Source organism: Protobothrops mucrosquamatus, unplaced genomic scaffold, assembly GCF_001527695.2.
Source record: "Protobothrops mucrosquamatus isolate PMUCROS unplaced genomic scaffold, P.Mucros_1.0 scaffold_11, whole genome shotgun sequence".
In the NCBI taxonomy this organism is placed as follows: domain Eukaryota; kingdom Metazoa; phylum Chordata; class Lepidosauria; order Squamata; family Viperidae; genus Protobothrops; species Protobothrops mucrosquamatus.
In genome coordinates, this window is record NW_015386087.1 from 516,291 (window position 1) to 541,031 (window position 24,741).

Below are 24,741 nucleotides of genomic sequence, written 5' to 3' on the forward strand. Positions count from 1 at the left end.
GTTGCTCCCTTTCTGTCTTCAGACGCCTTGGAGAACAGCCTGACTCCCTCTTCTTTGGGGCAGCCCCTGAGATACTGGAACCTTACTTCAGATCCTAAAATATTTTTAGTATGATTTCAAGTATCATAAGTGTCATATGATGACACATTTATAAAAAAATAAGTAGATTTTAGTCCCAGTGTATTTATAAACTTACTGAGTGATTTTCATTAGGAAGTAGTTAGAGAGCTACTTTTATTCTGTTATGGCAATAAAGAAATAACAGGGATACTTCAGGAAATAATAGTGTTAGATTTTTTTAAATCCCTACTAAATAGGTCTCCTTGGTAAGTAACAAAAAGGTATTGTAATAAAAGTAAATGTAAACAAGAAGGCAACATCTAAGGCAGATAAGTCTATTGCTATCACCAATGTATTAAGTACTTTAAAATGTCTTTGAGTTCCTGTCAATATTTGACAAGCACAATAGTGCTAATTCTTTTTGCAGTTTTATTGTCTAGGTAAGGATTTTATTCCTCCTAGACAAATGACACATGCTGTAGTACAGGGCTTTTCAACCTTTTCACCCATTGTACCACTTTTAGGATATGGCAATATGAGTACCACCAGTCGCCTAGCAAGGTGTCAAAAACTTGCCCCAAAAAAAAAAAAGAAAAAGGAAAAAAGTGATAAAGTACAGGTAGTCCTTGACTTACAACAGTTCGCTTAGTGACTGTTCGAAGTTACAATGGCACTGAAAAAAGTGCCCCCCAAGCCACAGCCGAGCAAGACACCTACCTGCCTGCCCGCCCGGCGGCGCTCTTCCTCCTGTCCGAGGTTTTCATTGTTGTGAGCATTTCTGTTGAGGATTGGCAGTGGGGGTGGGGTGGGGGAGTGTTTGGTTTTTATTCCCCCTGTCTGCTGGGTGGTTGCAGCAGGTTTTGGTCACTTCACATGACCCTGGGACACTGTGACCGTCATAAATATGAATCAGTTGCCAAGCATCTGAATGTAAATCACAAGACCCTGGAGCTGCTGCAACATTCCAGCTGATCGGCGCTTCTTCTGGGCTCAGAAGCACCAGTATCAGTGCTGAGCTCCAGCTGATTGGTGCTTCTTCAGGGCTCAGCAGAAGCACCAGGATCAGCACCGAGTTCCAGCTGGAGCCTGGCGCTGATCCTGGTGCTTCCACTGAGCCCTGTCAGCCCGAAGAAGCATTGATTGTGGTGCTTCCTCTGAGCCCTGACAGCCCTGCAGCTCCAGCCATCTCTCGCTCAGGCTTGTGCGGTGCTGCCACCAGTTCAGCTCATTCCTCTCCCCTGCTACTTTTCTAGGATGGTTGCGTACCACCTGCCAGGTGCCAATGTACCACAGGTGGTACCCGTACCACTGGTTGAAAAGCCCTGCTGTAGTATATTTCAGTATCAACTTTGAATCTATTGAGAAGTATTCTTTTCATGAGAACTCAACACCAAGCTAGGTGTAAAATGTCATCTCATTAACTGTGAACATCAAACAGTTCACAGCATTTGTTTCATACTTCCCTATTTTGTTTCTACAATGAAAACTGCAGATAAGCAGATGGTCATTTAAGTAGATTCAAATAACTCATTTTGTTTGAATATTCATTTCTGATCAAAAGCAGATGTAACTCTATGGGGGATATACATTATATCCCCGCATTTGCAGAAATAATATAAATTAACACATTTCTAGAAATCTAAATTTGGGAAAGGATTATTTACTTTTCTACAGCCAATCTTTAGTGTAACTATTGCGTTTATTCTATGGAAAATCAAATCTAAACATGATAATTGCAATCTTTTACACTTATTTTTAAATAATCCTGCAATGAAAGTAAATTTACATATGCAATGAATGTTTACATTTACAACTCTTTTCAATTTCATTACAGAAATATATTGATAAAAATAGTTTTCCTTTTTTAAACATAGCTAGAGGGATAGAAATAAGCGACTTGAGGAGGAGTGTGGCAAGCCAAATTTCACCGACTGTATGTTTTAAATGTTGTGCATTGTAGAGCAGAGAAATTATATTGTTTTACATTGTGAGCAAGTTGATAAGGTGACTATCTTATCAACTTTTTAGCTTTCAGAATGCTGGATTTGGGGACAGTCAGTAAAGCCAAATATTATAATGTAAGATTCGGGATCAGAAAATGAAAGTATATTTTTATATGGTATATATTGTGCAATGTAACTTACTACCACCTAGATTATGGTTACCAGCTTAAGATGGCTATAAAGGGAATTCATGGGAGCATACATATCATTATCCATGATATGTAGTTAGTTATACAGTAGTCCTCAACTTACAACCATTCATTTAAGCGCCCTGTCAAAGTTACAGCACTGAAAAAAGTTAATTACAACCTTGCACTTACAACTGTTGAAGCATCCCCAGGGTCATGTGATCAGATTTTGGGTGCTTGGCAGCATGAATTTACAACAGCTGCAACATCCTGGGATTATGTGATTGTCATTTACCTAATGATTGCCATCACTCTGCTTAATAACTAATTCCTACAACAGTCAACCTACTTAGTAAAACTGTACGATACCCCTGATCTTTTCTACCTATCATCTTCTTATGACTTTAACTTTGTTGCTTGTATCTTACAATTTATATATTTTTTTAGTATCCGAGTATGATTTATGTTGTTTGCTTAGCTAGTATTCTATGACTATCACTAAGTGTTGCATCTTATGATCTATAATGAAGTGTTGCATCTTATGATCTATGATGAAGTGTTGCATTTTACAATTTATGATGAATGTATTTCATGTTGTTTATCATCATGATTATCACTATTACTTGTATGTACACTGAGAGCTTATGCATTGGAGACAAATTTCTTGTTATGTCCAAACCACACTTGGCCAATAAAGAAGTCTATTTCACTTAATATCTGCAGTGATCTGCTTAAAAACCACAACAAAAAGGTCATAAAATCAGGTACAGCTCATTTAACCACTTTGCTTAGCAACAGAAATTGTGGTCTAAAATTGTACTAAGTTTATGACTACCTGTAATTTTATTGACCAGAAACTGTGGAACATTAGCAGAAGAGGCCTGTTTTGTTCGTGTCTCGCCCAAAACAAGAGAATCTGATCACTCTAATAAATAACATTTAAACTAGATAATCTTTGGTCCAATCCAATTTACATAAATGGAATAATTAATAGATTACATGTAAAAATATCTGAACATGTTAAACAACTATTACATTATAATTAAAATACCTCTCCCCTGGCTCCCAGCTCCAAGATAGGCAAGAATAAATATTCCATGTTTCCTTTTTTGCACTGTACCCTCCATAGTAATGAAGGTAGTAGCTAAACTCTTACAAATCGTCAAAATTTGCTCTAGATATACAAGTTGATGGATGGAAGAACTCTTGTAGGAGTACAATAAATCTGTTCTCTATCCTATTCCCAATTGCACTTTGGAGATGCCTTGAGGTCTCCTCTACTTGAGACTTTCCAAATAGGATTATGTTCAGCACTTAGCACATTGTGTTTGGTTTGTCCCAGACTGCATTGTTTCTCTATTTCCAACGTGCTCCCCTATTCTATACAAGTCATCTTATTTTCTCTATCCACCTTATATGCATAGAACACTGTGCATTATTACTCAGGCCTGTAAACAGCTTTTTTCTCTTATAGCCTATAGCAAGGAAAACTCATTTCTAAGCAAATAAGAAAGCACTTCAGTTTCTAAGAACAGACAATTTGATATTTCTGTTTAATTTCAAGGGTAGTCATGCACCCTAAACCTTTGAATGTATTCGTTACTTGGAACAGCTGTGCTGGAGGGCAGGATTAAACAATCATCACATCAAAAAGTGTATTTGGAAGGCAGCTAAGCCCAATATTGTACAGTATTCCTTAGCATGTTTTATAGCCAGAGAAATCTTTGCCAGAGAAATCTACATTTCTATATTCTTTCACTATTTTATCTCTTCACTTTCCTCGATACTGTTGCCTTCTCTTCTGTATTTCCGCACAAAGCAGCCATTCTAGAGATTTATTTAGAGGACGATTGATACAACTGGTTTGCTAAATTGGTTTGATGATGATACCCATTTAGTCATGTCCGACCCTTAGCAATTCTATGGGCCAGATCTCTCCACTTCTTCCAATCTTCCACTACTTCTTTGAGTTAGAAAGTCATTTCGGGCCCTTTTCTATTTTTTTTTTAAAAAGAGAAACAGAAACAATTACTTTATTCTAAAAGCAAGGCAGAATTTGAAGATCAGATGCTATATTAAAACGCATACAAAAGGCCTCTAGTGGGCGTTCAGAGCTCAATAGCTCCCATCTGCTCTTCAAGTTGAACCGGCTCAAAAGTTTCTCTCCGCAAGGCATTCTTGGGGAGGGGTGGACAGAGAACTCTGCACGCGCCCCGTGACTCATTCTCGCTCTCCTTCTTCGCCTCTTCCTCCCACGGCTCCAACTGAAGGCCGGGCCCACCAAGCTGGACTTCTTCCTGGCAAGAAAAGGGGGGAAAATTGTCTCCTTATTCAGCCGCCAAAACAGCCTCCGGCCAGCAGGGGCAGCCCGGTTCCTCCGGAAGCCCCGCGACCTAGTTGTTGGCTCTCCCGCCGCAGGCGGTGGGTCAAGAACGAACAAACGCCGCTGAAAAAAAAAAGAGAAGCATCTTTCTTCGCCCGTCTTCCCAGCCCTGCCCTTCGATGAAAGGAACCAACGCCGCCAGGTAACCACGCGCCAGAGCCCGCCTTTTTGTGCAGCTGCGAGCGGCCGCTGCCTTCTCTTCCTCCGGAGCGGATCCCCTTCCCGGCTCCCCTCGCCCATTGTTCGCGGTCGCAGGGAGCACTCCGCCCAGGGCTTTCCCCGTCGGAGGCAAAACGTCCCCCCCAGCGCCGTTCAGCACCCACAAGCGCCCCACGCACTTCCCTTGTTAAAATCAAAGGGCTCCGCGTCTCCTCTTCGGGCAGCCCAAACGCAGATTTTCCTTTCCCTGGGAGGCAGAGACCGCGCGCGCAGTGTTGCGCCCAGGCTAACGTCGTGGGTTTCCCTGGGCCTTTTTTTTGAAAAAGCCGCCCTTTTCAAACTCTGGCGAAATAGTCTGCCCTCTCAGGAGGCGTGTTTGCTGTGTCGGGACGTCTGGCGAACTCTTTAACCGCTGCGTGGCGGGCATAAATTGAAGCGATCCCGCTATGCTTAGAGTTCCCCCTGGAGGCGAAATTACCTCCGTCGGATGTTTACGGAAGGCCTCACATCTTGGGGAGATAGATGGTAAATAGTAAAAGGAAGGTAACTATTGGAAGAGTCATTCTGAGCAGTCCATGGGGATTCGGCTAAAAGGAACCAAGAGTAACTGTTGTGTGCTTAGCTCAGGAAGTGCATTGTCAAGGCGGGCACAATTTTTAGAACAACGACTGCCACAAAGGTCAAAGTGAAGACTTTCCCATGTGCTCGTTAGCTTGCTTATATTTCTTTCTTTTTGTAATAGGCAGCAGTCTGATCTTCCAGCCAGCTACTTGCTGGTAAGAGCAGGCAAGGTAATCTCTACAGACTGCAGTTTTGGAGCCAAGGACTATGTATGATCAACAGGTTGCAAGTTGCCCAATCCAGATCTAGGGCAGTGGTGGCGAACCTATGGCACGGGTGCCAGAGGTGGCACTCAGAGCCCTCTCTGTGGGCACGCATGCCGTTGCCCCAGTCCTAGGCCTTCAGTTGGGTTTTATAAAACCTTTTCGCTTTAGCCCTCTGCCGCCGTGTGCAAAAAAAAAAAAAAAAAGTTCAATCAGTCAATTTCAACTTCTCACAGGAAAAAAAAAGATCTTGTAAAGTTGGAATTGATTGATTGAACTTTTTAGCCCCACCCAGTCTGCCGTTACCACCCCAGCCACGCCCACCCAATGGGCCACACCTGCCCGGCACTCGAAGATGCATAAGTGGGTTTTAGGTTGCAGTTTGGGCGCTCGGTCTCTAAAAGGTTCGCCATCACTGATCTAGGGAATAATGAGAATCGACCATACACACAACTATATAAGCACTATGTATTTCAGCTGCTTTGAAATTTTTAATTTGTGCCATGCCTCCTGGACATTACTTACTATGATACTTTCTGCATTTCATTCATTATTTATCAACCACAATTGGAACAGGCAACTTGGTTGTTAAACAAAGCAGTCACTAGGTGAAACCATGACTATGCTTATGATTTTACTTCAGCTTTCCTTTGCTTTACAGACCTGCAAAGGTTGTAAATGAGAAGACCCATCACCATTATAATTGTGATCTGTCTCTAAACAAGATAATCACTAAACAAGGGCTATCTTTAATGCACTTGGCAAGATGTAATCTATAGCTAGCAGAAAAATATAATTAATTTTATTACAGCATAATAATTTATAAAACCTTAATTCTCTTATGTTTCTTCTTGCAACAGCCAATTATGACTTTTGTTTTTTTCTTCAGGAAAAACTTGTCTTTTGAGGACAATGAAAAGTCAGCTTTCTAATGGCTTCTGTGTTGTTATTTTTTTTAAAAAATGCAATGATTAATCAAGATATAAAGACAATGATATAGATTAATTACAATAACTATCATTTAATAACTATATTGTAAGCATTGTATCTGTCATTGTAGGAATCCAGTTGTCTGGAAAAAACCCTCCCTAACTAATGTGAACCTGAAGAACAGCCAAACATCAAGAACTCAGAAAAAAAATTGAAAAACTATAAACAGATAAAATGAGTGCTTCTGGAGGGAATTGTGGAAGCCCCAATTCTACAGAACATGCAGTTGACTATTTCAAGGAACTATGGTCCAAACTGAAAGAATGTCATGATAAAGAAGTCAAAGGTATGGTTGCTGTGTGTATTTTGTATTTGGCAAATTAATATTGGCAGCCATGGGTTATTTCTAAATTAGCAAATTAGCTGTAAAATAATGTAATTCCTAAGATAAAATTGTTTGCTAGTTTTAAGAATCCTTACTGAGTTCATGTGGTTGGGATTCACATTTTAATATACTGAGTTTTTCATTGACTTTTTCGCCATGTATATAAAATTTGGTGACATCATATCACAGTGGCAGTCAAGATCAATAGGTATGTATTATTTCAAGTGAAAGTGTGTTGGTCTTGTTTGAATGTTTGTTGGTACGTGTTTGAATTTTATTGGTTATTGGTTTTTTTCATGGCTTAGTCACATAACAGAAACTGATTCTAACAGTTCTTAGCATATTCAGCCTTATATCAATTTATCTTGTTTGAGTTTACCATAAGCTGTAAAGCAGATTAAATACTTTGTAAAGCGATGAAGTGTTTCCCACTTTAATCATTTGAATGCAATTATATAGTACATAGGTTAAGCAAGCTGCACACAAAGTAAATACAGTTGAGTTTTATATACCTTTTCTTTTTTATCATATTTAAAAAGTATAATGATAGATATGAAGATTCCAGTGGTGAAGAATCTGATGGATCCAAGATCCACAGTATAATCCTGTAATATCTTTTAAATCAGAAGCAAAGCCCATTATGTTCAGTAGTCAGTCTTACACAACCAAAGATGTGTAATGATGATAGAATATTTAACTAGGATATTCCTGTATGCTTGGAGAACTCTCCAAGTTCCATCTAAATAGATCAACAAAAGATGCTATCAGATTCCAAGAATCAAAAAGAAAACTGTTATGCTATTTTATCTAGCTTATTACCATAGAAAAGTACCATGAGATATTAAGAACTTGTTACAGCAATCCATTAGTGAAACTGATATCATTAGCTAAGAAGATTAGGATCAAGGAGACAGAATAATATCTAAAAGTCTGTCTCACAAAATAATTAAAGCAAGATATATGACATAACAATTAAAATTTACTTAGTTATAGATGTCTGCTGAAATACCTGGTTGACATTTGGAGCAATGATTACAAAATGCCTGGTGTGAAACAAAACTATTGTCTTATTTTTCAAAACTTTTAATAGCAAGTTTAAAACCTATCCGGAATATTTAATCAAAAACATATTACGTATACTAAGAAAAAGGTCTCACTTTGGAATTTTAATGAAGACTGTAGGTGTGTCAGTGCAAACAGATAAAGTGGATTTTTTTTATGTTCTGAAACTTTGTTAGTGTATTCTGTGTAATGCATGGCAAATTTAGAATCTGTATGATTTTATCAAAAAACATGCCCAAAGGATTGTTTTTTCAAAAGATGGTGATTGTACAATAGAACCATATGATGATAAATAAGGCAAACACAGACTTGTCAGGACTATGTTTCTGAAGTCTATAAATAAGAATTAAAACTGACTCATGATTTTTAATTTTAGATGTCAGCAAAATATGCTTTATAAAATAGAAGTCTGTAATCAGTGAGTTTTGTTTTTTGGTTAAGTTTGTCGCATAGAGCCATATTTTATGTCTTTTTTAATTATCTGGTTTTTAATAAAAATGGCTGAGATAAATGTGATCAAGTAGACATTATACTATGCTTAATGTTAGTTGCTTTGGCTTAAAATGCACATTTCTTTGTAAAAATTACTTTTTTTCTCTCAGTTTTGATTTGAAACAAGTGAACTTGATCAAAACAGAGTCATTCAGAAAGCAAATATGTGCTAATATAATGAAAGGATTATAAGGGCATGTTTGATGGGCAAGAAAGCTCTTTCTGCAACTTGTGGCATGTCTGGCCTTTCTTTATTTTATCTTTGGAGATCAGAATTAAGTACCTAAATGGGAAAAAAATTAGGTGAAAGACTTACATAGAAGAACTGATAGGGAAGGATAAGCAACTACAGTACTCCTTTTTCCCCATCCACCTTAGCACCTTTGCACATTATTTACAATCATATACTTGTCTGGGAAAAATAAATCTCTTGAAATGAGAGTAGCTGACTAAACTAAGTGTAAGTAGTCCTTGCATACCAACTGTTCATTCAATGACTATTCAAAGTTATGATACTGAAAAAGGAGATACACAACTGATCCTCAAAGCTTCAGCTGTTGCAGTGTCCCAGGGGCCACATAGTTGTGATTTGGACACTTGGGAACTGTTGTGCATGTATGGCAGTTGTAGTGTTGCGTAGTCACACGATTGCCATTTGTGAACTTCATGACTGGCTTCCAGGAAGCAAAGTCAATGGGAAAGCCAACAGGAATTTGCAAGTTGCAGTCACGTGATCTCATATTTAACAACTGCAAGTGATTCTCTTCCTAACCGCAGCATGGTGATTTTTCATTTACAACAGGTTGCTTAGTAATAGAGTTGCTAAATACAATTGCAGTCAGTAAATGAGGACTAGTCAGTTACTGAAACCTTGCTCCATAAATAAGGTTGAATCCAAATAATTTAATCTGAATCCACTACTCTAGGCTATAATTTAATTTATTTTAGTAATGTTTATATAATGAGCTTATGGAAATTTACTAATTATTATAAACTTGTTCTAAACACGTTAATGAGAATTTCAGCCCTTGTAAAAATATAGAACATGCTCTGTAGCTGCGTTGTGGTGCACTTTCTTAGAAGATGCAAAGGAACAATATAAAGTCATTTCATCTTCAACCCACTTGGATTACTCTTGCTTAGATATAAATATCACAACAGTGATTAATTATAACTGTATTAAGTGATTAATTATAACTGTATTAATGAAAGGAAATGATAATGATTCTAGTTCTATGAAAACCACTTTTTGTCATAAAAGTGAATGCCAAAATTCTTATTTAATGTTTGAAAATTCCTCCAGGAAGATTTCTGGTTTAGATGAAATTTGATCACTTTAATTACAGGATATAAGCAATGTTTGTTTAGTGACAATTCAGGTTGCTAATATCACATTTCTAAATACTCTCCAAAACAGGAGTTCATTGTATTATAGATTCATTCTTTCTTTTTTCTTTTTTAAATAAATTTTTATTGATTTTTCATTGAAAAACAAAAACATAAATCTTTTATCACAATATCAATCAAAGAATAAAATTTTTTTAACACCAATCAATACATTCACGGACGTGTCCGGTGTCCCCCTCCCGCACCACCCTCTCACTTACCTACACCTTCCTCCTCCCTAACCTACCACCACTCCTCCTTCCTCCCTCTTACCTACCTTCCTTTCCCCCTCAACCATCCCGTCAGTGCAGTTGGGGTATCACCGGGCACCTCCTTAGAAAATCATACATATATATATACATATAAATCTCTAATACCAACCTACCCCTTTCCCCCCTCCCCCCCCCAGGACTTCCCAGAGCTTCCCAGATTCATTCTTTCTGATGGGTGTTGAAAGGGAATAAAATGGAATGATTTTTAGATATCTAATTGTTATCTGGCTGACTGGCTGATTTGAGATGCATGTTTTTTAAACTTATATTTTCTTCTGAAGTAGTTTTCAGTCACTTTCCAGTTTGTGACTATGACATTCAACTTTAGCATGATTATTGTTTTCTAAATAGAAACTGAATTTTGAAATATTTGCAGAATTGTAATTACTTATTTATTGCATTCAGTAATAACTTACATTATTAAGCTACTGTATCAAGTAACTTCATATAATCAGGTATAAAATTCTATCTCATTCTGATTTCTTCCTACTGTTGAGAACTGAAACAGCTTTGGCTATCAAGAATCCATGCCAATACCATTTTTACAAAGAATAATCTCCTGGTCACAATCTTGCTTCACTACTTTTTTTTCTTATATTATATAGATATACAATAATTGGTTATAGTAATTACAGATTATTACAAATTATTGCTGAAATTGGCTTAAGGGGCTAAAGTGAAAGAAAATCAGTTTTCAGTTGAATGGGACTGTTTAGTAGACCTGAAATTTTTATTTAAGAATATATGTGCATGCATCATTTTTCTCTCCTTTCTGAAATATATAAATATATTTCTATTCTTTATCTTTTTTATATGCAAATAGTCTCTAGCATTGAAGTTCCATGTAGTCAGTTTTGACTCATGGAGATTATATGGACAAATTCTTGCTATCATGACCTGACTCTGATAATAGCCTGTAGCTATTTCAAAATCATTCCAAGAATTTATTCGAACTTGTCAATCTACCTTCTATGTTGTACTCCTCTTCTACTTTCCGTAACTTTAGCAAGCATAATAATTCTTTATAGTCTATCTTTTTCTTTTTCCTATGCCAAGTGGAGATCAGTTTCTGCTTGCTTATCAACACTTCTAAAGAACAGTCAGCCATTATTGTTCCAAGATTTGGTCTGGCAGTCCAAGACATTTTTGTAACCATTTCCAAATCCATAATATAGTACAAAGATAAATTGTTTCCAGATTGCACAGCTATAGATTATCACTGGAAAGACCAATATTTTTTAACTATTCTGAACTTTGTTGTCATTATTTAAGTTGGCAGTTGCTTTTCTCTATAGGACTAATCTCTTTACTTTGCCAACAGTCTCCCTCTTTGCTACTTTTCAATCAAGAAACAAATAATGTTTTCAATTCTTTACCATCAGCTGTTAGTTCACTAAGCATATAGGTTGCCATTACCATTGTTTTAGTAGAAAAGGCAACCAAGATAGAAGTTACAACTGGTGTGATTTTTAACTATCTTCTGGATGGAAGAGAGAGCTTTTGGTATATGTATGCTGTGATAGCTATTTTGTAGGACTATCTCTGAAGTTTATATGCTGTGGCTGATTTCACCCTATAGGAATGCAGAGTATAGGTCTTCCATGCTGTAAGAGTTTCCGTGGTTGACAATTTATTCTTAGACTAAATTTCAGCTATTGGTTTGATATATCATCCTTAGCTTGATTTTGTGATTCTATCCTATAATGTTTAGTGACAAACTTTGTACAGGTATTCTAACAATCTGGAAAGTTGTAGACTTTTAGAAAAAATAATTGGTCTGTAGCTAAAGTTGGAAGAGTAACTTTTTGTCTGTTTTACTTTCTAACTTACCTTTTTATATATTTTATTTTATTTTGCTGTTATCTGTTCTGAGAGCTGAGTAACTGACATGAAAATCAAACCATAACTAAATAAATATTTAAATAACATTTTCTTATATTTCCAGAGAGTACATGGGCAATTTGTTGGCAATCCCAGTTTCTATACTGTACCTCTGAATGAAAGATCTTCTTTAATTTATCAGATTATAGAAATTTTAAACAAAGAATTAATTCTATCCTGTCTTCTTTTCTTAGGATTATTGTCAAAGATCTCTAAACTGAAAACAGAAAGGTGTCTGTAAGTACCTTGAGCAAAAAAATGTTCTTGATTAGATGGTAATAGTTGAGATGGCCACTTTATTCATGGCCAATTACTATATATATCAAATTAAGATATGTAAGTTTTGCAAGAAAAAACCTTTATAACTATTACCTTCTTAATTCCTGCATGTTGTTGTTGTTATTGTTATACTTTTATCTTGACTTTTTGATGCATAACTCAAAGTGTCAAACATGCTTAATATTCCTATTTTACTTACAACAACAGCCCTTAAGGTGGGCTGGGTTGAAAGACTTCCGGGCCCCAAATCATCCAGCTTTCATGCATAAGGGAGACCTAGAACTCACAGTCTCCTGGTTTCTAGGCGAGTAATCTTAAACACTATACCAAATAAGTTGGAAATTAAACCCTATTTAATGTACAGGTAGTCCTCAACTTAACAACAGTTCATTTAGTGACCGTTCAAAGTTACAATGGCACTAAAAACAGAGACTTATGACTGTTTTTCACATTTACGACCATTGCAGTATCCCCATGATCATGTGATCAAAATTCAGATGCTTGGTGACTGGTTCATATTTATGACTGTTGCTTTGTCCCAAGGTCATGTGATCACCTTTTGCAACCTTCTGACAAAAAGTCAATGGGGAAGCCAGATTCACTTAACAACTGAGGCAAGAAAGGTTGTAAAATGGGGCAAAACTCACTTAACAAATGTCTTACTTAACAACAGAAATTTTGGGCTCAATTGTGGGTGTAAGTCGACTACCTGTATGTGAAAAATGTTGGGGCTGAAATTTTTATATTGGGAACAACATCTTTTAAAACAATGGGAATCTTTCAAGTAAATGTACCTAGGATGCTGCTGATTGCACATACCAAGATAGCTGGGAGCAGCTTATAAAGCATCTGTATAGTTTTGCACAAAACTATAGCACTACAGTATTATTAAAAATTTCCATTTTTCTTTCAGGTTGTTTATAATAGAGACCCAGTGCAGCTACATTTATGTCATTTGTAATACGCTATGGATGAAACTTGTTATTTATTACCATTTAAATCTATCAGTTTTGTAAGATAGAATTTGTATTCAGTCCAAATGTTAGTACTCATAGCTATTTGTTAACTCTGAAGTAACAGGATTTCTTCTTAATAAAACTATACCTAATCCCATACATTCTCAATTTAAAAATTAATTTTCCTTTATATACAGAGATGCAGCAAGGCTTGATGAGTTCTATGTAAAAAACCAGCAGCTTAGAGAACAACAAAAATCATTGCAAGATACTATTACAGTTTTAGAAGATCGGTAAGTAAGAATTATTTCTTTTTGCTTACAGAATTCGGCTACTTTTTCTTTAGTACAGATTTAAAGGAATAGTCCTAAATTAGTTACAGATTTTATTCAGTAGATAATCAATGATTACTTAGTAGTAATATTATCTTTAATATAGATTTAATGTTTAACAAAATAGTAATCACAACTCAGAATTTATAGGAAACAAACGGGAGAGATTTCATGCAGTACTTATTGGCATATAATAATTTCCCAAAAAGATTAGACTCTTCATATTTTTTTCTCACTTCTTTGTAGGATAATTCTTTTATATTTTGTAATCTACTCCTTTGTTTCTCTTATGAAGCAAAGTTCTCTGGCTATAAGAAATTGCAAGCACTTTTTTGCAATTCCTCATTTTACTCTAACCTTATAGAAAAACAATATGTCCAGATTCGAATTTTTTTTTTAAAACAGGTATTTCTTGCTTGTCTTTTCTTTCTGCATTTCTGTAGAAATTCAGAGAAAGAAGAGTGGAATAATGTTAAGATTCTAATGAAACCTCCCAAATCTCTGTTCCTAATATTTATCGTTCCTGTGTCAAACATCACATCTGTTATGAGTTCCTGTGAGAAGTACATACCTCAGTACTAGATAGCTCAATTAATCATAATGATATATCCAGAAAAATTGAGTTTTAGTCCTGATATATTTGGCATATTTTTGTCAGAGATGTGTATATAAATTACACTATATGGTGAATGTGAATGTATCCTTCGGAGAGAAAATCTAGTTCTGCAATATTAGGTAGATTTAAAGTTGATTGAACAGCAAGAATTCTGACACTAAAACCACATTTTTGCTTCTATCTGCATATGCTTATTATATATAATAAAAAATGTAGATCAACCAATAGTTTAAAATTAATGTTAGAGCTGTACTCCTAAAAGTGCATACTAAATTCCATTAGGCGTAATGGGAGTTTTAAACAAAATGCAGAAGATTATTTTGCATTTGTTGCTGTAATTGGATGCAGAAAGTCCAAATATACATGAAATGCTACAGGCTTCTTTCCTGAGCCCTGTGTTGTTCAGCCTTAATGTCTTTGATGAAGAAGTTAAAGTGATGATGATGATGCAGAACTAGGACTGGCTAAAGTAAATAAAGTTTCAGAAAGATACATATTTACTTAAACAGTGGTCTGAAATGAACATGAAATTAAATTAAGTGAAATTAAATCTAACATAGGAAGGGGAAGGATAGACAGCATAGGATGGGAAAGGCCTGGTTTAGCAGTAGCATGTGTGAAAAAATCAGAGCGCTCTAATAGATCGTGCACTGAATATAAGTCAACATTAATGGAGCAGCTAGAAAGGTAAATGCTATGTTAAGATATATTTACAGGAATATAGAGTTCAGATCATAGGAAGTAATTATCCTACTCTACTGTGCCTTGTTTGGCTCCACTTGGAATATTATGTTCATTTCAGGACTTCACAGTTAAAAAATGACTTTTATAAATTGGTGCAAGTTCAGGTGAAGATCACTGAGATGGCAAAAGAGAATTGAAAACCAAGTCCTGGAATGAACAGTTAAGGGGACTGGGTATATTTAGCCTGCAGCAGAAATGACTTAAAGTGAGAAATGGGAATCTACCTGAGGGTTGGACTAGAATGACCTCTGATCCCGATCAACTATGGGTCTATAATACCATGTTGCTTTTTAATATTTTCTGGTATGTTTTAATTTTTTCCCTCAAATATATATATACTGTCATTATTTTTAGTGATGGCTTTACTGAACTAACAGAACGACCATATTTACTTAATCGTGCCAGGTTAATAAGTTGAAATACAGATGAAACTTTTGCTTTCAGATTGCCCTTTTCTTCGGGGTGCAAGCAAACAAACCCGAAATCTGTAATAACAAGCTTATGAATGTTAGAATGCTATTGACAGAACTTGCATGACACATAATAAAGATAAACTTAGTGTATCATTTGAATCCCTTCTAGGCTTAAGCTGGTAGTTAATAGAGAAACTTTATAGCAGAATCTGGAATCCTGCTTCACTTAGCACTTGCTCTGCATGAACCCAGATAAAGAAGTTAAATAATTAAAAGCTCCTATTCTCTAAGCATAAAGTCAATGGTAGTAGCAGGCACAACTAGAATTGCTCCTGCCATAGCAATTTGGCCACTCATGGATCTCCTGAACACCCTATTTGTATTAGTATGTAAAGATTAGCTCCCTGGTGGGTAAGGACTGACTGGCCAGCTACAGTGAAGAGAGAAAAAGGCAGAGTGATTTGCTTGTTCTTATGCTAGGCACCCAGAGTTTGCCAAAATAAATGGGCACGCATGCTATGTGAACGCACTTTCTGCTTGGATAAGAGAAGCAGAACAACTATATGCTTTTCAAAAGTCTTCCTTTTAAAAAAAAATACTGTTAGAGTAATGGCTTCTTGCTATATTACTGGATCAGAAGTTCCTTTAAAATATTGCTTATCCATAATGTTTGTTGAACTCTGGGCGAGACCAAAAATAGGTCTTTTTACAACATCCCATAGGTCAGTGATGGCGAACCTTTTAGAGACTGAGTGCCCAAAAATTGGCCCCGCCCCCACTTCATCCCTGCCCCACCTGCCTGCAGGGCCACTCACTGCCTCCAGGGCCGCCGCACTCCACCCCTGCCCTGCCCCCACCCCATCCCCTGCCCCGCCTGCCCGCAGGGCCACTCACCGCCTCCAGGGCCCGCCGCAAATCGCCCAGGCAGCCCAGCAGTGCCATGGCGGCCACACCCTCTGCCCGCACCCTGCAGCATCAACTGCGCGATGGGACGTGAGGGCAGAGTCTTGTGTGCGCTGCCTGGCTGCCATGTCCTTGGCTGCGCTGCTCCGTGTGGGCCACGCTCGGGGGCGACTCTCCAGGGGGGCTGCTGGTGAGGAGGGGGTCATAGGAGGCGAGGCTGGGGCAACGGCACATGTGCCCACAGAGAGGGCTCCGAGTGCCGCCTCTGGCACGCGTGTCATAGGTTTGCCACCACTGACATAGCTCATTTGGCCTCTCAGATTTCTAATGTCATAGGCCTATAATTTTTTATTAAAACTTTTAAAGTTTTCAGAACATAAAAATATAATTTAATATTTTTGCTTTGCATTCTATACTTAAGGTATTTGTTTTCCTGCAGAATAACATTAGAACTGAGCTATTGAAGATAGCATTTATATTGAAGGTTCATATCTGAATGTGCCATATTGGATCAGATAATGGCTGAGTTGTAAGGAATTTTTTTCAATAATATCCAGCTATGAATTTTCTGGAGAATATTCAAGAACTGTAAAATAAGAACATATGTGAGAAGAAATGTTTTTCTCTCACAAATAATATTTTCTTCACTCAATGATCAGAAATTGGAGTTAACCCAGAAACATGCTTCAATATTTATAAGTATTTCAGTTACTACAAAGCAATTATTGAACGATTACTTGCAAGCAAATCCTGCAATGTTCAATAAGTCTTAATACCTTGTAAGTATGCTTATGATTTCAGCCTTAATGTTTGTATATCCTATTAGCCAAATCTTTATAATTTATCATAAGCCCATCTTTAGAGTGCGCTGACTTATATAGTACTTTCAAAATTTATATTGAACCAAAAACAGATGGAGAAAATACACCTTCTAATTACATAGGTTAAGGGCAGGATTGTGTGATCGTTGTGCAGTAACTGAAGAGCATATGAAGAAGAAACAACAGGAATTTGAAAATATTCGGCAACAGAACCTTAAGTTAATCACTGAACTGAGTGAGTTTTATCATCCTTTTGTCATAACGCCATTGTTTTTGCATTTGTGGATTTGTGTCGCTATTGTCCTTCAATCAGAGATAATCCCATAGGAGGATTTCTGCATAAAATCATTTACCCAGTAGTAAGCTCAATTTAATTTAATTTAATTTAATTTAATATACCAGTAGAAGAGAATATAGCTCAGGGTTGGATTGTGAGGTCCTTGATGCTCTCTGAGCTTGGTTGTTTTCTTGCTGACATTTTATTAACCAGCTAGGGTAACTAGCATTGATGATGTTACTAGTTGGGTAATGAAACATCTTCAAGAAAAGAACTAAGCTCAGAGAGCATCAAGGACTTCACAATTAACCTGGTATGCTTCAAAAGAGATATGTGAGGGATTGCACTATTAATGCCATATATTTTGGAGGATTCATGAAATATACTTTAACAACTTTTCAAAGTTATTAATATAGTAAGATGGAAAGCTTTTATTTGTTTGAGACAAAATTAAAAAAGATTTTACTTGATGTTGAACTAAATTACCAAGAACATTTCATTTAGACTTGATTCGGTGGATACATTTGCTCACATATCACATTTGTATTAAGATATAATTTTGTTTCAAATTCTGAACCTGTGTCATGTGAGTGCTCAACAATTCTAATTCTTAACAATTAAGGAATATTCTGATGTGATGAAAAAGGTAAAATAAGAAAAGATTTATTGCCAAACCTTATGATGAATGTAATTGATTTATAAAGTATTGTATGAAATATTCCATTTACATTATTATGTACTGTAAATCCATTTAGTGTTATCTTAGTGATTTTATATATATATAGTTTGTGGAAAAGGACAGAAGAAGATAAAACACAGCAGAAAATTATAATGCTTTCATTTTATTTCAGTGAACGAAAGAAACAACTTACAGGATGAAAATAAAAAGATTTCCGAAAAGCTTCAGAAAATGCTGCAAAAAATTGAGTAAGTTTGTTTATAAATGTAAAAGACAAAATTATCTCAGAAGAAGTGAAAGAGATCTTGTATATCATACCAAGAAAAATGCATGGATGTATCTGTTTAAGTTATTATTAGTCAAGCTCAGGTATAGACAATTATAAACTTTTGTGTGTGTGCTGGAAAAAAGACATCTTAATGACATAAGCAGAAGTCCATAACTTTACTAATAGAGGCAAGTACCCACACTCAGTGCAACATGAGACACTCATTTTCCTAAACAAAAAAAAGTTCTACTTTCGTAAAATACTGCTAAGTACTTCAGTTTTTTTTTTAAAAAAAAACTTTCATCTCTGAATGTCATGTTCAAAATATTCAAAAATCCGCTGTGTTTTTCAGTTAAGAGAAAAATAGGAGTTCAATGAATAAATAAAAACAAAGGTTAGCTCCTTGCTGAGAGAATTTCCTTTACATTTAGTTCAATCTTTAGTACTATAAAATATTTGGATTGGGAATATAGTGGAGATGATCATAGCAATACCAAACTGTATTTACTAGATAAGCTAAGGTTATCTGCAATTCTTATCTACAATTCTAAATGAAGTTGGGAAATGACCTCTTGTCATTTCCAGTTAATGTTTTTAAACTTGCATAATTTACAATCTTTATAATCATCATTTATATGCATACTGCTTTTTTTTTTTAACCAGTATTTTCTTCCAAGTTTTATCAGTTGCTCTATGCTTCTTCCAGGTTGTTATCTTTGAAGGCTGGAAAGGCTGAAACATTTCTGTTTTCCACCTTTACTGCTGGTTTTTTTTCTGAAGTTACTTTCCTGATCATTTCCAGCTATTATGGACTTTCTGATTATTATTATGTAATTCATAGTGCTTTTTCATCCCTCTCAGTAATTTCTCCAGGCATAGGAGCTCCCTTCTTCCTTAATTTCACCTCTGTTTACTACTCTCCTTCTCCAGTTCAGGTAAGAGAAGAAGAAAAAAGGATATGGAAATAACCATGACTTTCACTGAGTCGGTCTCCAGGAAAATGAGAGAATGGGGGAGGTTGATGTATTTAGCCTTTATTCATATTGTTCTATGGTTTTCTTAGGGAGCAAGAGCAATATACGGAAGACGTTATTCCAGATTCACCAGTTCAGTCCCTGTCACTTTCAATGGTTAATCGAATGCGGCGTAAACGAGAAAATAGGCATGTCCGGTACACAGAACAAAAGTGTACAGATATGGAAAAGAAAGGAACAAAATATGGTATAGTTTTTAATAATTAATTCTTCCCCTAAAGTAGTTGGAAATAATTTTAATTTCAAAGGTAACAGAGAACAATAGTTTTTTTTTGTGCTCCTTTTTTGCCTGTTAAATCAGCTCAATATTTAACCCTTGTTTTCAATACTAGCAAACTAAAATCATCAGAATGTAGACATTTGAATATAAGTAGTTCAGTTAAGTAATATTTTCAGTAATTTAAGCATCAGTTTCATTGAAATAATACAAATGTATCTTCAAAAATGTTATGCAGCATAAAAAACAAGTTCTTAATTTTAGTTGCTCCACTTTAAGCATTACATCACCACCCTGTGGACAATAGAAGGATTTTAATTTTATGATATCCAAGTTTAAATTAGAATAAAAGAAAATATAGATGATAAACTATTGTTTAAAATCTTTTAGTCATAGACACACAAGCATACAGACAGAGATGGACACAGAGAGAGAGAGAGTTATTTAAAATTGTGATTTTAATCTGAAGTATAGCTGTTATTTAATGAAAAAGCATGTTTAAAATATTTACTCAAGGAGCAGGTAGCAATAATGGCTAGGAAGGCCAGTTACAGCCCTTCCTGAATTGGAAGGCCCTTCTCTCATTCACTCATGTCTTGGTCATCTTCCATATGAGCTATTGCAATGTGTTTTAAATGGGGCTACTCTTGAAGAATATCCAGAAGCTGCAGCTCCAAGGTCTGCTGTGTGAGCTACATTGGGTACCAGTGTGCTTCTGGATTCACCTTTAAAGCCCTTCATGGCATGGGACCAAGTTACCTGAGGAACCATCTTTTTTCAATTGCATTGACCCATCCCACCCACCCAGGCAGGCAGGAAAGGTATGTTATGGATCCTGTTGGTTAAAGAATTTTGACTAGTAGAAAAGAGTCTTCTCTGCCATTGCCATTGCCATATGGAATATCATGTCTCCAGAGATAATGTTGGCCTCCACTTTTTTATGCCTTCCAGAAGAGTGTGAAGACCTGGCTCTGCCAACTGGCATTGAGTTCAAGGAGTGGCATATAACCCTGGGGTTGGCTGGTGGCTTCAGGGTACTCCCTTCAGCTTTTTTATCTTAGTCGTTTTTTTATTTATCTTTTAAATTCTTATTTTATTTTTCACTCTGTTTTAAATGTTTTTAATTATATTTGTCTTATATGGCTTTATCATTTGTTTCAGTAAACCACCCAGAGACATGGATAGTGAGATGGGCAATGTGTAAATTTGATAAATAAATAATGCCTAAGCTTTTAAGCCAGGCTATTATTCATACAGCTAGAGATAAAAATACAAATTGAAAATAATAAAAGCAATTCTCCTGCTATGTATAAGTTGTACTACAAGATGAAATTTTTGAAATGCTTTTATTTTTAAACAATACTATTTCTTAAATACTTAAAATATAGTTATGTATTTATTTGAAAATCATAACTTGGACACATACATTCAGTATTATAGCTCTTTATGTACAACAGTCGCTTCTTTGTCTTTTAAACTGCATAGAATTCTTTTGGATATTCCAGTTTCTGTTCAAATATGCTTGTTTATAATTTAGTTTTTAAATATATAATGGGTTTGAAATAGATTAACTTCAGGTTTTTTTTAAAAAAAATTCAATAATGGTAAAATCTATAAGAAAGTAAACCTATCCTGTGATCTAAGTTTTTATAACTCTCTGTTCTTGAAAGTATCTGGTTAGCCATTGACAAAAGCAGAATATTTTATTTAATTTTTATATATTATATTCTAGATTTCATTATATATCACTGTACATACCTGCCTAATTTAGACTACTAAATAACACTAAGCTGTTCTTTGGTCAGTATCTTTTGTTCAGTACCCAAGTCCTCAAACCTTAAATGTTCTCCAATTTTTAAGCTTGCATACTTCAGGTACTTCTAAATCTAAATAAATGCATTTTTTCCCTACTATTATGAACAGAAAGTAACTTTTTTTACAACACAGTTTAATGGCTAATCAAAATATTGAAACCAATTAAAATCTACAGCCATCTGCTTACTTCTGACATCTAAAAGCCAATCAAGACAAAGAGCACCACTTTAATGGAAATCCACAGATGTTCAGATTGTTGCATAGAATTTTCAGTAATTAATACAAAAATATTTTGTGGGGAATTTTGACTAGTAGGTTGGTAGTTATGTTCTATTATGTAAGCATAATGTAAATTGTTTAAAGTACATACTGAATTTGTGCTTTATTGAAATTTGAATCAATACATCTAGTTCTTACTCAGCTATTTTGCTGACTTGTTTACATACAAAAACTACTCAAAACTCTCAGAGAAAAAGGATTTATGCATCCAGGTCTATTCAGCTTTTATTTATCTATTTATCATTCTACTACTGAGGCTGCCTAACTTTATACCAGCTCTGGGTAGCTTATAGATAGAGATCAGAAGAAAACAAAATATATCAAGAAGAAAAGCAGGACAGTTAACCAGAAACCAAAACCATTTGGGATCTAAGCAGTGGTGGGATTAAAATATGTGAACAACCGGTTTTCTGTGTGGATGCTGCATCCGGAAGTCCATTCTGGGCCTGGGCAACAAAAAATTAGCTACCAGTTCTGCCAAAGTTGTGCGAACTGGCTGAATCCCACCACTGGATCTAAGCATGTCAGGATTTTTTTAAAAAGTTTTCTATAAATATTTAAATACAAATTCTGAATTTTATTTTATTTTTCTTTGTAGAATTTGGAAATATTCCATTGTCATCCACTCAAAAGCATGTTTGTTCTGAAGAAGAAATATTGGTGGCAGATACATGTGATCCACAGTTGTCCCCAGATTCAGGTAAATATCACCAATTTTAGCATTATTTAACATTTAATAAGTAGTAACCCTATTATTTAATAACAAAGAAATGAATTGTTTTAAAGAGATCTCTTATAATTTTTTTTAGTTAGAAAAGAAACAGATGTTCAAATAGTTCATTCTGAAATATTTTTGAAGAAAACAGATGGAACAGTAATGCAATTATAGTATAACTTTATGTAAATTAATTATTCTTAGCTTAGCTGTTTATCTGCCACAAGCTTGTCTAGCTTAAGCAGTCAGCTGCATAATATTGGAAGCTTATTTTCTCGTATAACTTTTAAGATTTTTATCAACAAATTAAAATTAAGCAGAATCAAGATTCAAGATTCAGCTTTTACTGGAATGTAATAACTATAATTTGCAGTCAGAAAAACTATGTTGCCAAGAATTTATGACATGCTATTATATCTGCGGGCGGGATGCTAAGTTAGAAAATAACTGCCTCAGAAATTTAATATGCATATGTTTTAATATTGATCCAGCCAATACTATTTTAGGGTAGTTTAGTGTAATTGATTTTTGGTTAAGAAATATAAGTTAAAATTTAAAATTTCAGGTTCTATGTATATTGCAATAGAAAAAGTTTTCTGATGTTTCTAATAAGTTTTTAAACATATTAGAACAGTATTCAGTGTGTTCTGGAGGTTTTTTGACACTCAGAAAATTTGATATAGATATGTTATGAGGATATACATATTTGGGTTAAGTTGGAAATTTGTAACAGAAGTGTGGTGAATGTAATCTTGATGAGGAGGCCAAATTAGACCTACTCAGGCAAGTTTTTTATATGTGCCATGAATTGTTTAAAAATATTTTTCTTCAAGACATCCCACCAGGCTGCAAGAAGCAACAAAGAACCTCAGCAAATTATTGCATCAGCAAAGCAACATGCAGGGATCAAAAGCCTGAATATTTTCTCCCTGCCTCCTTTTAATCTGTGTTTTTCTTTTTTTTACTGCTTGTATATTTATTTTAGTTCTTTGTTTTTAGCACTTTGGGACCCAGCTTGGCTGAAAAACAGGAGGTAGCTTTAATAAATACTGATTTCTTTGGTCAGTCACTTAAGGTCAGCTTGGTAATTTGTGCTTAGCAACGAGAGTGATGGCATTGTTATAAAGCATTTTTATGCTTTTCAGATTCTTCACTTTTCAAGCAGCATTGAAAAACATAATTTTGCAGAGATTCCAATAACAGTTCTTTTAACATTTGCTTTTTAATATCTGTACATTAAAGGAATTATTTCTGCAATACATAGACACACACATATGATGGTGTTCCCTTTCATAATAAGTAATGTTATTCAAAGGACAGAAGAAGTAAGAAATAAGGAACAAAAGGAACTAAAGATGTGAGGTAAAAGAAAGGGAAAGGAAATATAGCTAAATCTAGTTCACTATAACATGGTTTACCTCTTTTCACTTTGTTCCTTTTCTTCAATGTCCATTTTCTCAAGGTCACATTTGACTACTAAGAAATAATCTGTCCCATATTCAGAATATCTCATCATCTTTGTATATCCATCACTAATTCTCTCAGTATTTCATCAAAAACAATTGAATCAGTCATGCTTTTAGATACAAATTCCTTCCTTTGCCATATGTGCTCATAAATAAGTTTATATGACATATTTGAAATAGCATTTTCTACACAGGTATACCCCAACAATCCCCACTGTCATTCATTTCTGGATCTCTGAATAGTTGAATCATTTTTCTGTAACTTCTTGGCTCATTCCTATTGTTTCTTTATGGCTCCTAAAATAATTTTCTCACCATTCAGTGGAATGGAAACCAGTTATCACCAATCTACAAATTAGTACTTTGATACTCATCCATAATAATCTTTATTATAGCATTCTGTACCTTATATGTTTTAGTACTTTTCATTCCTAATTAACCTTACAGATGTCTGTACGTATTCATACATTCAATTCCATTCCACATCTGTACTTCCATGCATGTATTAATATATTTAATTCCATTTCATAGGATAAAGCCACTTTGATTCAGAACTATTACTTATTTCTCATTTTCTCTTAATTTCATCAATATTCCACATACTATTTTGATCTATAAATATATAACCTAAATATGGACTACCAAAAATTTGAAAAAATGATTTTGTTGACAGCATTGATAAGAGAATATTAAATAGTCATACAGTTCATTTTCAATATTGACATATTGATTTTCAATATTGAGACTATACTACTGTACAGTAGATGATGAAACCAATCAAAATGGAGCAAAATGTTTGATCTAATGAACCACAAAAACTAGTAGCTTCCTGTTTATGACAACAAGTTTTGTATGTCTGATGAAAGCAAAGCAGGTTAGAGGATAAAAGAATGAGTTGAATCTAACACTTGGTAGGTCCATGAAAAAATGTGATAATTGCTCTCTACCAGGACTAGTGAAAT

At 35.2% G+C, this 24,741-nt stretch overlaps 1 protein-coding gene across 1 annotated transcript in view; it reads left to right on the forward strand.

Annotated features, from left to right (window-relative positions):
• Positions 1-24,741, forward strand: part of RBBP8 (RB binding protein 8, endonuclease) — a 45,096-nt gene that overhangs the window by 5,243 nt on the left and 15,112 nt on the right. Inside the window, exons 2-8 of the mRNA XM_015821017.1 lie at positions 6,618-6,833; positions 12,160-12,202; positions 13,398-13,493; positions 17,152-17,264; positions 18,158-18,233; positions 19,317-19,474; positions 22,197-22,298. Coding sequence (XP_015676503.1) covers positions 6,722-6,833; positions 12,160-12,202; positions 13,398-13,493; positions 17,152-17,264; positions 18,158-18,233; positions 19,317-19,474; positions 22,197-22,298 — 700 coding nt within the window. The 5' untranslated portion in view covers positions 6,618-6,721. The remainder of the gene's footprint in view (positions 1-6,617; positions 6,834-12,159; positions 12,203-13,397; positions 13,494-17,151; positions 17,265-18,157; positions 18,234-19,316; positions 19,475-22,196; positions 22,299-24,741) is intronic.